The sequence below is a fragment of the Aedes albopictus genome, chromosome 2 (genome assembly GCF_035046485.1).
Source record: "Aedes albopictus strain Foshan chromosome 2, AalbF5, whole genome shotgun sequence".
Taxonomy (NCBI): Eukaryota; Metazoa; Arthropoda; class Insecta; order Diptera; family Culicidae; genus Aedes; species Aedes albopictus.
In genome coordinates, this window is record NC_085137.1 from 278,249,369 (window position 1) to 278,262,065 (window position 12,697).

Below are 12,697 nucleotides of genomic sequence, written 5' to 3' on the forward strand. Positions count from 1 at the left end.
TTTGCTCTTTGTATATTTCTTAAGAATAGTACTCTGAAGGCGTTAACATAGACATAGACACCCTTTTTTTTATCTCTGAATGTTGTCCAGTGACTTCGGAGATTTTCGATTATTGAAATATTGTTCAATTATCAAATCATCTTTGGAGCTTCCATTCGATCAAAACGCTAGTGCGATGGGAAAAGTTGGAAACAGTATTTTTAAAAACTACTACGACCTAATGCTAATTACTACACACTTTGCTCAAGTTGACGACATCGTCTAGTCCATCGTGAGTATTAGTCCTAGTAGGGGGAAAGTTGGGAAAGGGTCCAGGCTTTGCTATCAGCTGTCCTGCAGCTCCACCTGGTCACTCTTCAAAAAAAAAAAAAAAAATGTCCCTGGATGACGTTCGATGTGTGGAAATTGATATGTATGAAGGATAATATATCAAGAAACTACAGAAGGCATCCCACAGACCTACATCTGCAGGAGCTATGGGTACACATTTCCAAAAAAGTTCAACAAGCGAAGAGCTCTGCTAAGCGGAATTATTACTCTAAACTCTTTGCTACTACAAACCAATCTACCATGTGGAAGAACTTGAACAAAGTGGTTGGCCGGAATCACGACACAGAAGGACGTATAGAGCTCCAGGATGAACAAGAGGATCCAACACAAGGCAAAAGTGTCGCAAACATTTTCAATGAGTATTTTTGCACGGTTGGACCCCAGCTAGCCTCATCTATTAGCAGCACTCGAGATATCAACAAATTCGGTAGCTTAACTCCATCAAGTAATTCCGTATTCCTGCGTCCAACTACGAGACAAGAAGTAATAATATTGATCAAAGAATTGGACGCCAACAAAAGCTGTGGAGCCGATGAAATTCCAGCTTCATTCGTAAAGCAGCATCACAACATTTTCTCGGAACTGTTGGAAAATGTGTTCAACCACTCCATCGATACTGGACGCTTTCCGGACTTCCTGAAAATTGCGAAAGTTATACCTGTTCATAAAGGTGGCGATAAGACCCTTGCAAACAACTATAGGCCAATTTCCATCCTATCGGTATTGAGTAAAGTTCTTGAAAAACTCTTGGCCAACAGACTAGTTGATTTTTTCCAAAGCAATGGAACATTATATAATTATCAATACGGATTTCGCAATGGCTCGAGTACTCTTACTGCTGCAAACGAACTAGTGGATGATATATATGAGGCGTTAGACTCAAGACGATACGTAGGGGTACTTTTTCTGGACTTAAAAAAGGCCTTTGATACCATCGACCACGAAATCCTATTGCGTAAATTGGATTATTATGGTGTACGAGGAGCTGCCAACAACTTGATAAGAAGTTATTTGTCATCCAGACTACAATACGTAGTCGCCAATAATGTACGCAGCGAACTTAAAAACACGTCCGTCGGAGTTCCCCAAGGCAGTAATTTAGGACCTTTATTGTTCCTGATTTATGTCAACGATCTGCCCATGATAGGATTACACGGGAAGCCCCGCCTATTCGCCGACGACACATCTCTATCATATGTATCTGCGGATGCGAACGAGCTTATTCGACTGATGGCAGAAGACATGAACAAATTGTACGCCTATTTTGCAGAAAACTTACTATCCTTGAACATATCCAAAACAAAGTATATGGTCTTCAAAACTGCTCGATCTGGACCAGCTGTGACAGTTGATTTGGTTGTCAACTCTCAAACGATCGAGAAGGTCGATACATTCAAATACCTTGGATTGACATTTGATACCAATCTTACGTGGTGTAGCCATATAAACAAGCTGTTATCGGAAATTAGTTCAACGTGTGGCCTTCTACGCAAAGTAGCAAAATTTGTACCGATTAGACAAATGTTATCTATCTATTTTTCGTTTGTTCAGTCGAAACTGCAATACATGGTTTCGATCTGGGGAGCAGCTGGAAAACGTAAAATTGGGCGATTGCAAGTTGCCCAAAATCGGTGTTTGAAAGCAGTTTATCATAAGCCGAGGTTATATTCCACATACTGTCTGTTTCAAGAAGCTGCAACATCAATACTGCCTGTAGCTGCACTTCGCGAAAAGCAAGCACTAATGCAAATTAACAATATTCTGTGGAACCCAGCAACGATGCATAACCAATGTTTCCGGCAGCACTCACATGGCCATTACACTAGGAACCAGTCAAATCTTGTGACCAGTAGAGTGAACACTGAATTGGGAAAACGAGCATTTTCATACTATGGAAAAATTCGATATAACGCTCTTCCGGTGGCTATAAAGTCGACGCGAGACATTCATCAGTTCAAGGAGGCCGTAACAAACTACATCAGAAATAATCTTCGATACTATATCCGATGATTAACTCCACAGTACAAAACTCCAGTTCTGTCAGGTAACGGACTGATCAAACCGCACATCATCCGATGCCCCCAGTGCCGTGCCACCGTCCAGGCCGTACCACCGTCCGTGGCATCCTGATCCGTTCCGCCGTCGTCCATGCCAGGTCATCGTCTGCTTTCAGATTCGGCTTATCGGCTGAGCAGAAACTCAAGTTCTGTCAGGTAACGGACTGGTATATGTCTAGCCGAAGCCAGATACTGCCCTCTTAATTAAGCCAACGACCGGTTCTAGAACAAATCGTACATCATCCGACGCCCGCCAATGCCGTGCCTCCGTCCAGGTTGTTCCACCGTCCGTGGCATCCTGATCCGTTCCGCCGTCCATGCCAGCTCACCATCTGCTTTCTGAATCGGCTTATCGGCTGAGCAGAAACTCCAGTTCTGTCAGTGCCGTGCCTGTTCCACCGTCCGTGGTGTTCTGATCCGTTCCTCCGACCATGCCGGCTCACCATCTGCTTTCTGGATCGGCTTATCGGCTGAGCAGAAACTCCAGTTCTGTCAGGTAACGGGCTGGTATATGTCTAGCCGAAGCCAGATACTGCTCTCTTAATTAAGTCAACGACCGGTTCCAGAACAAATCACACAGCAACCAACGCCCGCCAGTGCTATGCCACCGTCCAGGTCGTTCCACCGTCCGTGGTATCCTGATCCGTTCCTCCGACCATGCCGGCTCACCATCTGCTTTCTGGATCGGCTTATTGGCTGAGCAGAAACTCCAGTTCTGTCAGGTAACGGGCTGGTATATGTCTAGCCGAAGCCAGATACTGCTCTCTTAATTAAGTCAACGACCGGTTCCAGAACAAATCACACATCAACCAACGCCCGCCAGTGCTGTGCCACCGTCCAGGTCGTTCCACCGTCCGTGGTATCCTGATCCGTTCTTCCGACCATGCCGGCTCACCATCTGCTTTCTGGATCGGCTTATCGGCTGAGCAGAAACTCCAGTTCTGTCAGGTAACGGGCTGGTATATGTCTAGCCGAAGCCAGATACTGCTCTCTTAATTAAGTCAACGACCGGTTCCAGAACAAATCACACATCAGCCAACGCCCGCCAGTGCTGTGCCACCGTCCAGGTCGTTCCACCGTCCGTGGTATCCTGATCCGTTCCTCCGACCATGCCAGCTCACCATCTGCTTTCTGAATCGGCTTATCGGCTGAGCAGAAACTCCAGTTCTGTCAGTGCCGTGCCACCGTCCAAGTCGTTCCACCGTCCGTGGTGTTCTGATCCGTTCCTCCGACCATGCCGGCTCACCATCTGCTTTCTGGATCGGCTTATCGGCTGAGCAGAAACTCCAGTTCTGTCAGGTAACGGGCTGGTATATGTCTAGCCGAAGCCAGATACTGCTCTCTTAATTAAGTCAACGACCGGTTCCAGAACAAATCACACATCAAACAAAGTCCGCCAGTGCTGTGCCACCGTCCAGGTCGTTCCACCGTCCGTGGTATCCTGATCCGTTCTTCCGACCATGCCGGCTCACCATCTGCTTTCTGGATCGGCTTATCGGCTGAGCAGAAACTCCAGTTCTGTCAGGTAACGGGCTGGTATATGTCTAGCCGAAGCCAGATACTGCTCTCTTAACAAAGTCCATGACCGGTTCCAGAACAAATCACACATCACCCGACGCCCGCCAGTGCCGTGCCACCGTCCAGGTCGCTCCACCGTCCGCGGCATCCTGATTCGTTCCACCGTCCACGTAGTTGGATCCGAGGAGCTTCCAGTTTTAATGAATCCGCCGATCGTGAGGAAACTTCATTTCACTCAGACATCACTCAATGCTGATTGAAATGTCAACTTGAGACTGCGGCCACGTCAACAGTACATATACTGCTGCCTTGTGTAAAACTTCCATCTCCGGTTTTTACTCCTATTTTCAATAGTTAATTTAATAGTTTACTAGGTTTATTAGTTGTAGATTTATTTATCACATCATGTTAAATGTAAAGTTAGGTTAAACACACTTCCTTAAAAGAGAACAACTTCTCACTGGGAGTGTTACTATTTGTACATATTGTTGAAAAGAAGAGTAGGTTTTATGCCTCTGGGAGAAGAGTTCTATGAATTTATGCACGTGTTTACCCGTTTAACTTTTGAGCGGTGCCATACTGTCTGGATGTTCATGGAAATGATCTCATTTTCTGCAAGCAATGCACCGTTCAAACGCAAAATAATAAGCTCGTGCAGGGGTTCATTTGAGCACACTCCCGCTGGCTTTTCCCTACTCCAAAAAAAAGAAAAGAAATTAAAAAAAACTCGGGACTATACAAAAAAAAAATATATACCTTCGTCTTCTGTTTTTGTTTACCAGATTTTTTTTCACCTTTCCATGTAATTCAAGTAACTTTTCTCTTGACATTTACTGATTTTGTTGATTTACTTCAAAGATTTATTCCAAGGGAATATACTAATCCCATTAGATCTTACTCCCCTTTTTTAATATTTTTTTTTTTGAAAGGTTATTGCTTTTCATGATAAGTGCCACTTTCGAATATTTTTTATATGTATACCTGACAAATTTGAAAATTCTCTACATTTTGAAATAAAAATCGTCATGTGAAATGGAATATACGCACCTTGTCACAAGCTTGTCGGTTTTACGTATCTAGAATGTCTATCAGCTGACGTTTATGATATGAAATGTAAAATCAAAAACATATCATAGGGTACCTTTTTGAAAAAAAATATGTTGCAGGGACCTTAAGTGACCTTTTGAACTAGCTAATCAAAAACTCTCATGATTCAAACATTAAAAGCTTTCATATCTGTAATGTAAGATGCGAATGAGTTGTGGAATTTCGTGTCTCTATAATGAACACAACAAAAATCTCATTGAATACTTTTAAAAATGTATCGGAACGGTCCTTGAATATACTTGCCAATCAACTGGTATTAAAAAAAATGCTTACTGCGTCAGTTTGTGTGATTACTGGAAAAGGTAATCCTTCGCACATGTTTCACGAACGATTGAATTTGCCACATTAAAGTGTCAGTTTGACTGTCACCGCACTTTCACAGAAACATGATTTTGAAAGCGATTTAGGATCAGCGGTGTTGTTTCGTTAGTCATGAAATTTCCGGACAATAATATGTTTGACAAATCAATTTAAATTCATACAAAATCCAATTGTAATTTAAACGATCTAAACTCAACACAAGCTCAATTTAAACCCCATATCAATCACACATATTCAATCCAAACCTACATACCGAGCAATACAGAGCAAATTAAAGCCATCTTATAAAATCCAAAAGTAATGCGATTATGAGTAATTATCAACAAAATTACAACTAATATTTTTGTTGTTTTTAAACAGCTAATTGCTTAGCTTATTCGTTTTTTATCAACCATCCCAACAACGCATAGCGCGGTCATCCCGATCCGCTTCCGACAATTCATAGCGCGGTCATCCCGATCCGCTTCCAACAATTCATTGCGCGGTCATCCCGATCCGCTTCCAACAACTCATAGCGCGGTCATCCCGATCCGCTTCCGACAAAAAATAGCGCAGTCATCCCGATCCGCTTCCGATAACTCATAGCGCGGTCATCCCGATCCGCTTCCAACAACTCATTGCGCGGTCATCCCGATCCGCTTCCAACAATTCATAGCGCGGTCATCCCGATCCGCTTCCGATAACTCATAGCGCGGTCATCCCGATCCGTTTCCGACCGCTATGTTGATCCGATAATCTCGATAGCGAGATTAGCCTAATAAAATTCAAACCATTTGCAATTGTACTCAACGGAATCCTTTCCTATTACATCGCTTTTTCGATTAGGCTATAGAAATTAGCAATATTTTAATCACCCAAGGACCCAATAACCCAATCACATAGAGCGTTTAGCATTTCAAATGAGATTGTTTTAAACCATTTTGATGCGCAGAAAATACTTTTTCTACATCTCCCTAAAAATCGTTTTTTTACCCATAAAACTACACGGAGACAAATTTCGTTCATTTGAATCAAAACTATTCATGTTTATTCGGTGAACTGGTTAAATGTTTAAGCCCAAATATTTTTACAATAACATATTGATTCATAAAATACTCGACGGGGGCTCGTTCCATAAACAAACCGAATATAAACAAAACCTATAAGTTCCAGCTGCAAGATCAAATATTTCCTCCCAAATGTTTGCACGACCTGCCACACAAAACAAAAACTTCCACATTTATTTCTATCATAACTTGTCAGAAATAATTAAAAAAATGCAAGTTTATTTCAAGCATGAATTACATTTGCTTCAAAACTGACTTTTAACAGTTTCATTTTTGTGACCTGAACAGTGAAAAAACATGTCAAGCAAAAGAGGCACAAAACAAGCAAGAAAGAAGGCGCGGCGATCATTCTTTATCTCAACTGGTAACAGATAATGACATAATCTCGAAAATTTTAGTTGCAGACAAAACGTAAGATGAATTTCTTGCGTACTTTGCAACTCGTGAATAATCGATTATTACAAACCTAAAATCGAAACTGTCTCATGATTAATCTCCAGCAGCGTTGCCGTGATTACCGACTCGAAAATCGCAATGCAAGGCTTAAAAATCTGTAAACTCGTGATGCACGACCTTTATCCTATTTTGTTCGAGTTGGGACAAGGTTATGTCGTATTGGGTGGATTGTCGCAACAAATGCAGGTTGCGATATTGTCATAATTGTTGCGCGATGGTTGAATTTTGATTCACTGGGCCTAAACAAATTCACAATTTATCTGATGTTACCTCAAATATTTGTGGTTTAACCATATTTTTCTCCTGCGTGGATCTGACAAGAACAATGTGTACTAAACTTGTGATTGAAGTTCACGACCAGTTAAGTCAAAACAGCAAGTAGATTAGTTAAATATGATTCTTACAATTCGCTTGCGTCAATACCCAAGATAGGATAAATTTCCAATGTAAAACCCAGGTATTTTGCGTCGACGTTGCGTGTTCACCAAATCGACGAAAACTGGAAAAATTAAACTCAAAATAATCCAATCGATTTTAGTTCGCGCTCAACTTCCATGCAGTGCAGTTGTGTTCTCGCTGGAAGCCGCTCGCAAGCATTGATTATTTTTATTTTTCTTTTGTCGAGTAAAATACGATTTTGTTTCGCGTTTGAACATCCGTCGAGTGTAATTCCGCGGGTATCGCCGCCGCGATGAGTGTTCGACGCGAAAACACGTTTCGCATTGATTATGCAAACGTGCCAAGGAAGCCTTCTTTCGAAGAGCTTCACGACTTCGTTTCCGCCAAATTGGGGCTCCTGTATGAGCAGGTTGTTCGTCTTCAACCTAGCAGATCACTCGGTTGCGCTTTCGTGAAGGTCGTTGACCTCGAGCTAGCGCGTAAAATCGTAGCAGAACACGACAACAAACACGAGACCGAGGTAGATGGGAAGGTCTACAAGCTTCGTATCACGCTCGAGGACGGGTCTGTCGAAGTTAAGCTGACCGACCTCTCAGAGGACATAACAAACGAGCAGATCGCCGATTTTCTCGGTGCCTACGGCGAAGTGCTGTCAATTACCGAGCAGGTATGGGACAGCAAGTACCGCTTCGCTGGTCTACCGAATGGTGTTCGGATAGCACGAATGATGGTCAAACGTAATATCGCGAGTTACGTCACCATCGACGGGCAAACGACCAACGTCCTCTACTTCGGGCAGTTACAAACCTGTCGATACTGCTCCGAATTCGTACACAATGGTATCTCTTGTGTACAGAACAAGAAGCTACTTGTGCAAAAAACCTATGCCAACGTGGCAAAGGAAGCTGGAGCGCATGGCTCTACACCGAGACCTAGCACGTCAAACCCGAAACCAACATTTGCGAAGCTGTTCGGACCGAAGCCTGGCGAAGGAAAACAATCTAGCCAGTCGGTGAAGAGATCTGGCGCTTCGGGAATTGCCCTCGCTGCTCAGAAAGCATCCAAGCAGACCCCCGCTGATCAACAAAACACGAGATTCGTCGGAGCACCCGAAACTGTGTTCGCTACTCCGCAGCCGAATCCCGTGACGAAGCCGAACCCACTCGAACAGAACACGTCCGCGTCCCCTCTGGTCCCCAAACAGAACTTGCTACCTGCGACTCGTATGGCCACACGTCAAACCCCAAGCGATGGAAACGAAACTGATGCCTCAACAGCTTCGTCGAGTAGCAGGCGCCGTCATGGCCGTCCGCCGGGAAAGAAGCTACGACATGGTGACGATGTTAACGAGGAGAGCGATGTACCGATGTAATGGCTTTTACAAGCTACAACTTCGTCACCGCCAACATCAACACCATCACAAACACGAGCAAACTAAACGCACTCCGAACCCTCCTTCGCTCATTGGACATCGATATTGCTTTCCTCCAAGAAGTGGAGAATGACCAACTCCAATTGCCTGGTTACACTGTCATTAGCAATGTAGACCATACAAGAAGGGGAACGGCAATAGCGCTCAAAGAGCACATGCATTTCTCCAACGTCGAAAAGAGCCTAGACGGTCGTTTGATTGCCCTTCAAGTGCAAAATACGACACTTTGTAATGTGTACGCTCCATCAGGCACTGCCCTACGTTCCGAGCGCGAGCGGTTTTTTTCTAACACTCTAGCCTATTATTTGCGACATCAGACAGAGCACACGTTGATTGCCGGAGACTTTAACTGTTTTCTGCGGCAGTGCGATGCAACGGGGTACAATTCCTGCCCCGCTCTTCATTCGGCTGTTCAACAGCTGCAGCTGCTCGACGTTTGGCAGAATGTCCACCCAAACACGCCTGGCCATACGTACATCACTCAGAATTCATCGTCTCGTCTCGACCGCATGTACGTGAGCCAGAGCCTACGTACTCAACTGAGATCAGCCGATACGCATGTGTGCTCTTTCTCCGACCATAACGTTTTGACAGCGCGAATCTGCCTTCCCCACCTAGGACGTGAGCCAGGCCGGAGGATTTTGGTCGCTCCGGCCGCATCTCCTCACGCCAGAAAATATAGAAGAATTCCAGTATCGCTGGCAGTACTGGACACGACAACGACAACATTTTCCTTCTTGGATGCAGTGGTGGCTGTCGTACGCCAAACCGAAAATCAAATCCTTCTTTCGGTGGAAATCCAAGATTGCCTACGACGATTTTCATCGTGAACACAAACGTCTTTACGTGGAACTGAATCGTGCGTACGACAACTAAATCCAGCGATGCTGGCAACCATTAACCGAGTGAAAGCGAAAATGTTGGTGCTTCAACGGAAATTCTCTCAAGCTTTCATGCGTCTCAGCGAGACGTACATCTCGGGCGAACCGATCTCGATATTCCAAATCGGCGAAAGAAGAAGGAAGAGAACAACAATCACCCACCTACGTGACGGCGACAACCAACGAATAATTGATGACACCCATGAGATCGAGCAGCACATGTTTGATTTTTACCGCACTCTCTATGCGGCGAGTCAAACTGAAGGGGTGATAGAGGACACGTTTGAATGCGCGAGAGTGATTCCAGAAAACGATCCGACAAATGCGGCCTGTATGGGTGAAATTTCTCCAGCTGATGTCTTCACGGCGATCAAATTCAGCAGTCCGAACAAATCTCCCGAAGCTGACTCGCTTCCACGAGAGTTTTACCTCAAAACGTTTGACGTCATCTGGAGAGAGCTCACATTAATCATGAACGAAGCACTGGCGGGCAACTTCCCCGCCGGATTCGTCGATGGAATTGTCGTGTTAGTGAAGAAAAAGGGAGCCGACGAGTCGGCCCACTCGTACAGACCGATATCGTTACTCAACTGCGATTATAAGATTCTCTCTCGCATACTCAAACAGCGACTAGAAAGTGTGATGAGAACCCACCGAGTGATCAGCGAAGGCCAAAAGTGTTCAAGCTACGGCCGTAATATATTCCAGGCTACGCTCGCTATGAAAGATCGCATCGCTCAGCTAAGCAAACGTAAACAACGGGGTCTCTTGGCATCGTTCGATCAACGACATGCTTTCGATCTCGTTGATCGGTCTTTCCTTTTTCGCAACATGTGCGCACTCGGGTTCGATCCGAATCTTGTTCGTCTTCTCGCCAAAATTGGAGAGCTGTCGTCTTCTCGCTTGCTCGTGAACGGACACTTGTCGAGAGCATTTCCCATCGAGAGATCTGTTCGCCAGGGAGATCCGCTCTCGATGCATCTGTTCGTGCTTTACCTGCAACCACTAATCAAACGGCTTGAGGACATATGCGGACCGGACCTGGTGGTGGCCTACGCGGATGATGTGTCGGTGATTGTAACATGCAGGACAAAACTGGAACGAATCAAAGATGCTTTCCACCTATTCGGGAGAGTGTCTGGCGCAACGTTGAGCCTAGAAAAGTCAACGTCTATTGCAGTGGGATATACAGATGTAGAGCCACTCACCGTGCCTTGGCTTCGGTGTGAGAATACCGTTCGCATTTTAGGAGTTACTTTTGCGAACTCCATACGGCTAATGACCAAATTGAATTGGGATGCTCTTGTTGGCAAATTTGCCCAACAAGTGTACATGCACTCATTGAGAACGCTCACTCTACAGCAGAAAGTGATTCTGCTGAACGTTTTCATCACTTCCAAAATCTGGTATCTCGCTTCAATGCTGACCCCTGCTGCCGTGCACATAGCAAAACTGACTGCAACTATGGGACGATTTCTGTGGAGAGGCGTACCGGCTAGGATACCAATGCTTCAGCTGGCGCGAAATAAAGAAGCAGGTGGTTTGAAATTGGAGTTGCCAACTTTCAAATGCAAGTCTTTGCTAATCAACCGTAGCATCCGTGAAATCGATTCCATTCCTTTCTATAGATCCTTCATTTCCCAAGTAAATCCCAACCCACCCGCAGATTGTCCTTGCCTAAAGCTTATCCTTTCAAATGTTCCCTTACTCCCTCCTCAAATCCAGCAAAACCCCTCCGCCGATGCTATTCACAAATTCTACATTAGCCAAACCGACGAACCGAAAGTTTCTCTGGAGTATCCGGCTGCTAATTGGCAGCAAATCTGGCGAAATATTGCGTCCAAGCAACTGAGCTCAAATGAACGTAGTATTCTATACATGCTGGTGAACGCGAAGCTTGAGCATCGAAAACTGATGTTTAGAATGAACAGAGCTGACGGCGAAAACTGCGTACACTGCAACGCGGCCTGCGAGACATTGGGTCATAAATTAAGCACATGCGTACGAGTAGTGGCGGCCTGGAGACTGCTACAGCAGAAAATATCATCTCTGCTCCGAGGATGGCGCAGCTTTTCCATAGACGATCTGTTAAGACCGCAACTACTAAATGTTCCAAGACAGAAGAAGATTAGAATACTGAAAATGTTTGTGCATTACGTCATCTTCATTATGGAAAATAATAATGTAATAGATGTAGGCACACTACAGTTTGAAATCGACAATGTAGTGTAAATAATTATTATGTAATTACTTTTATTACTCTTCGTCAATAAACAAAATTTTATGTAAAAAAAAAAAAAAATTCAATGCAAACCCCTGCACACTCGGACTACTTAATCTTGCATCACAAATTTCCCAAATGGAGGAGAACGTGCCTCTGGAGCCGACCTACTGATAATCTTGCATGTAGACAAATAATGCCTTTTTCACTCCTGATTCCTGCTTCTGAACCACTGCGACGACAACAAATTGTTTTTTTTTTCAACTATGATACTACTGAATCTGAAAGCCACAAAATCAACTCACCTCAGATCTGAACTTAAATTCTGGATCCGCTTCCGATAGCACTGGAGACTGGGCAAGCAATCTCAATAAACACCTATCTCTATTTTCTCCTCCGACACACGCGAAACAACTTTTACAGCACGCTACGGCCGATTCCTCGCAGGTACCCAAGTATGAAAGATCTGGAAAACTGCCGGGAAATCCGGCTCCTGGCAGGATCGCCAATGTGCGGTTCAAGTACCGAGGAAACGGCCATAACGCGCGGATCCACACGATGCGGGTCACTTGTGCTTCTGTTTGCTGCTAACTCGTTCGCGCGGGACTGACTGTCACCTTGCTTGGCCGCTGTGTAGAGTGGGATGTAGAGCCGTGCGCGTGTGTAGAATGGGACGGGCTCACGCAGTCTGACAGATGCAATAGGCCGTGCTGCCAAATCGTATGTGACAACCACACAGAAACATCGAATACAACTCGTGGAGCTCTGCTTTAGCTCCACGGAAATTGTTGCCATTGTCAGAGTGAAACTCACGAACAATTCCTCTGCGACTAATGAAACGCTGCATCGCAGCAATGAAAGCAGCAGTTGACATATCCGAGACGAGCTCCAAGTGGACGGATTTCGTCACCAAGCAAACGAACACACAC

The 12,697-nt window shown here is 44.8% G+C and overlaps 1 protein-coding gene across 1 annotated transcript; it reads left to right on the forward strand.

The window, feature by feature from the left end:
• The first annotated feature begins 570 nt into the window (after window positions 1–570).
• Window positions 571–2,460, forward strand: LOC134286583 (uncharacterized). Its single transcript, XM_062848216.1, has 2 exons — window positions 571–1,050; window positions 2,353–2,460. Exons 1-2 carry the CDS (start codon window positions 571–573, stop codon window positions 2,458–2,460), a joined length of 588 nt encoding a protein of 195 aa, XP_062704200.1.
• The last annotated feature ends 10,237 nt before the right edge of the window (window positions 2,461–12,697 follow it).

What these genes read in the sequence shown, in the direction of transcription:
- LOC134286583 (XM_062848216.1), top strand. Translation starts at nt 571, where the DNA reads ATGTGGAAGAACTTGAACAAAGTGGTTGGCCGGAATCACGACACAGAA. An exon ending in GGCCAATTTCCATCCTATCG is followed by an intron (nt 1,051 to 2,352) that starts GTATTGAGTAAA and finishes TTAACTCCACAG; the next exon opens with TACAAAACTCCAGTTCTGTC.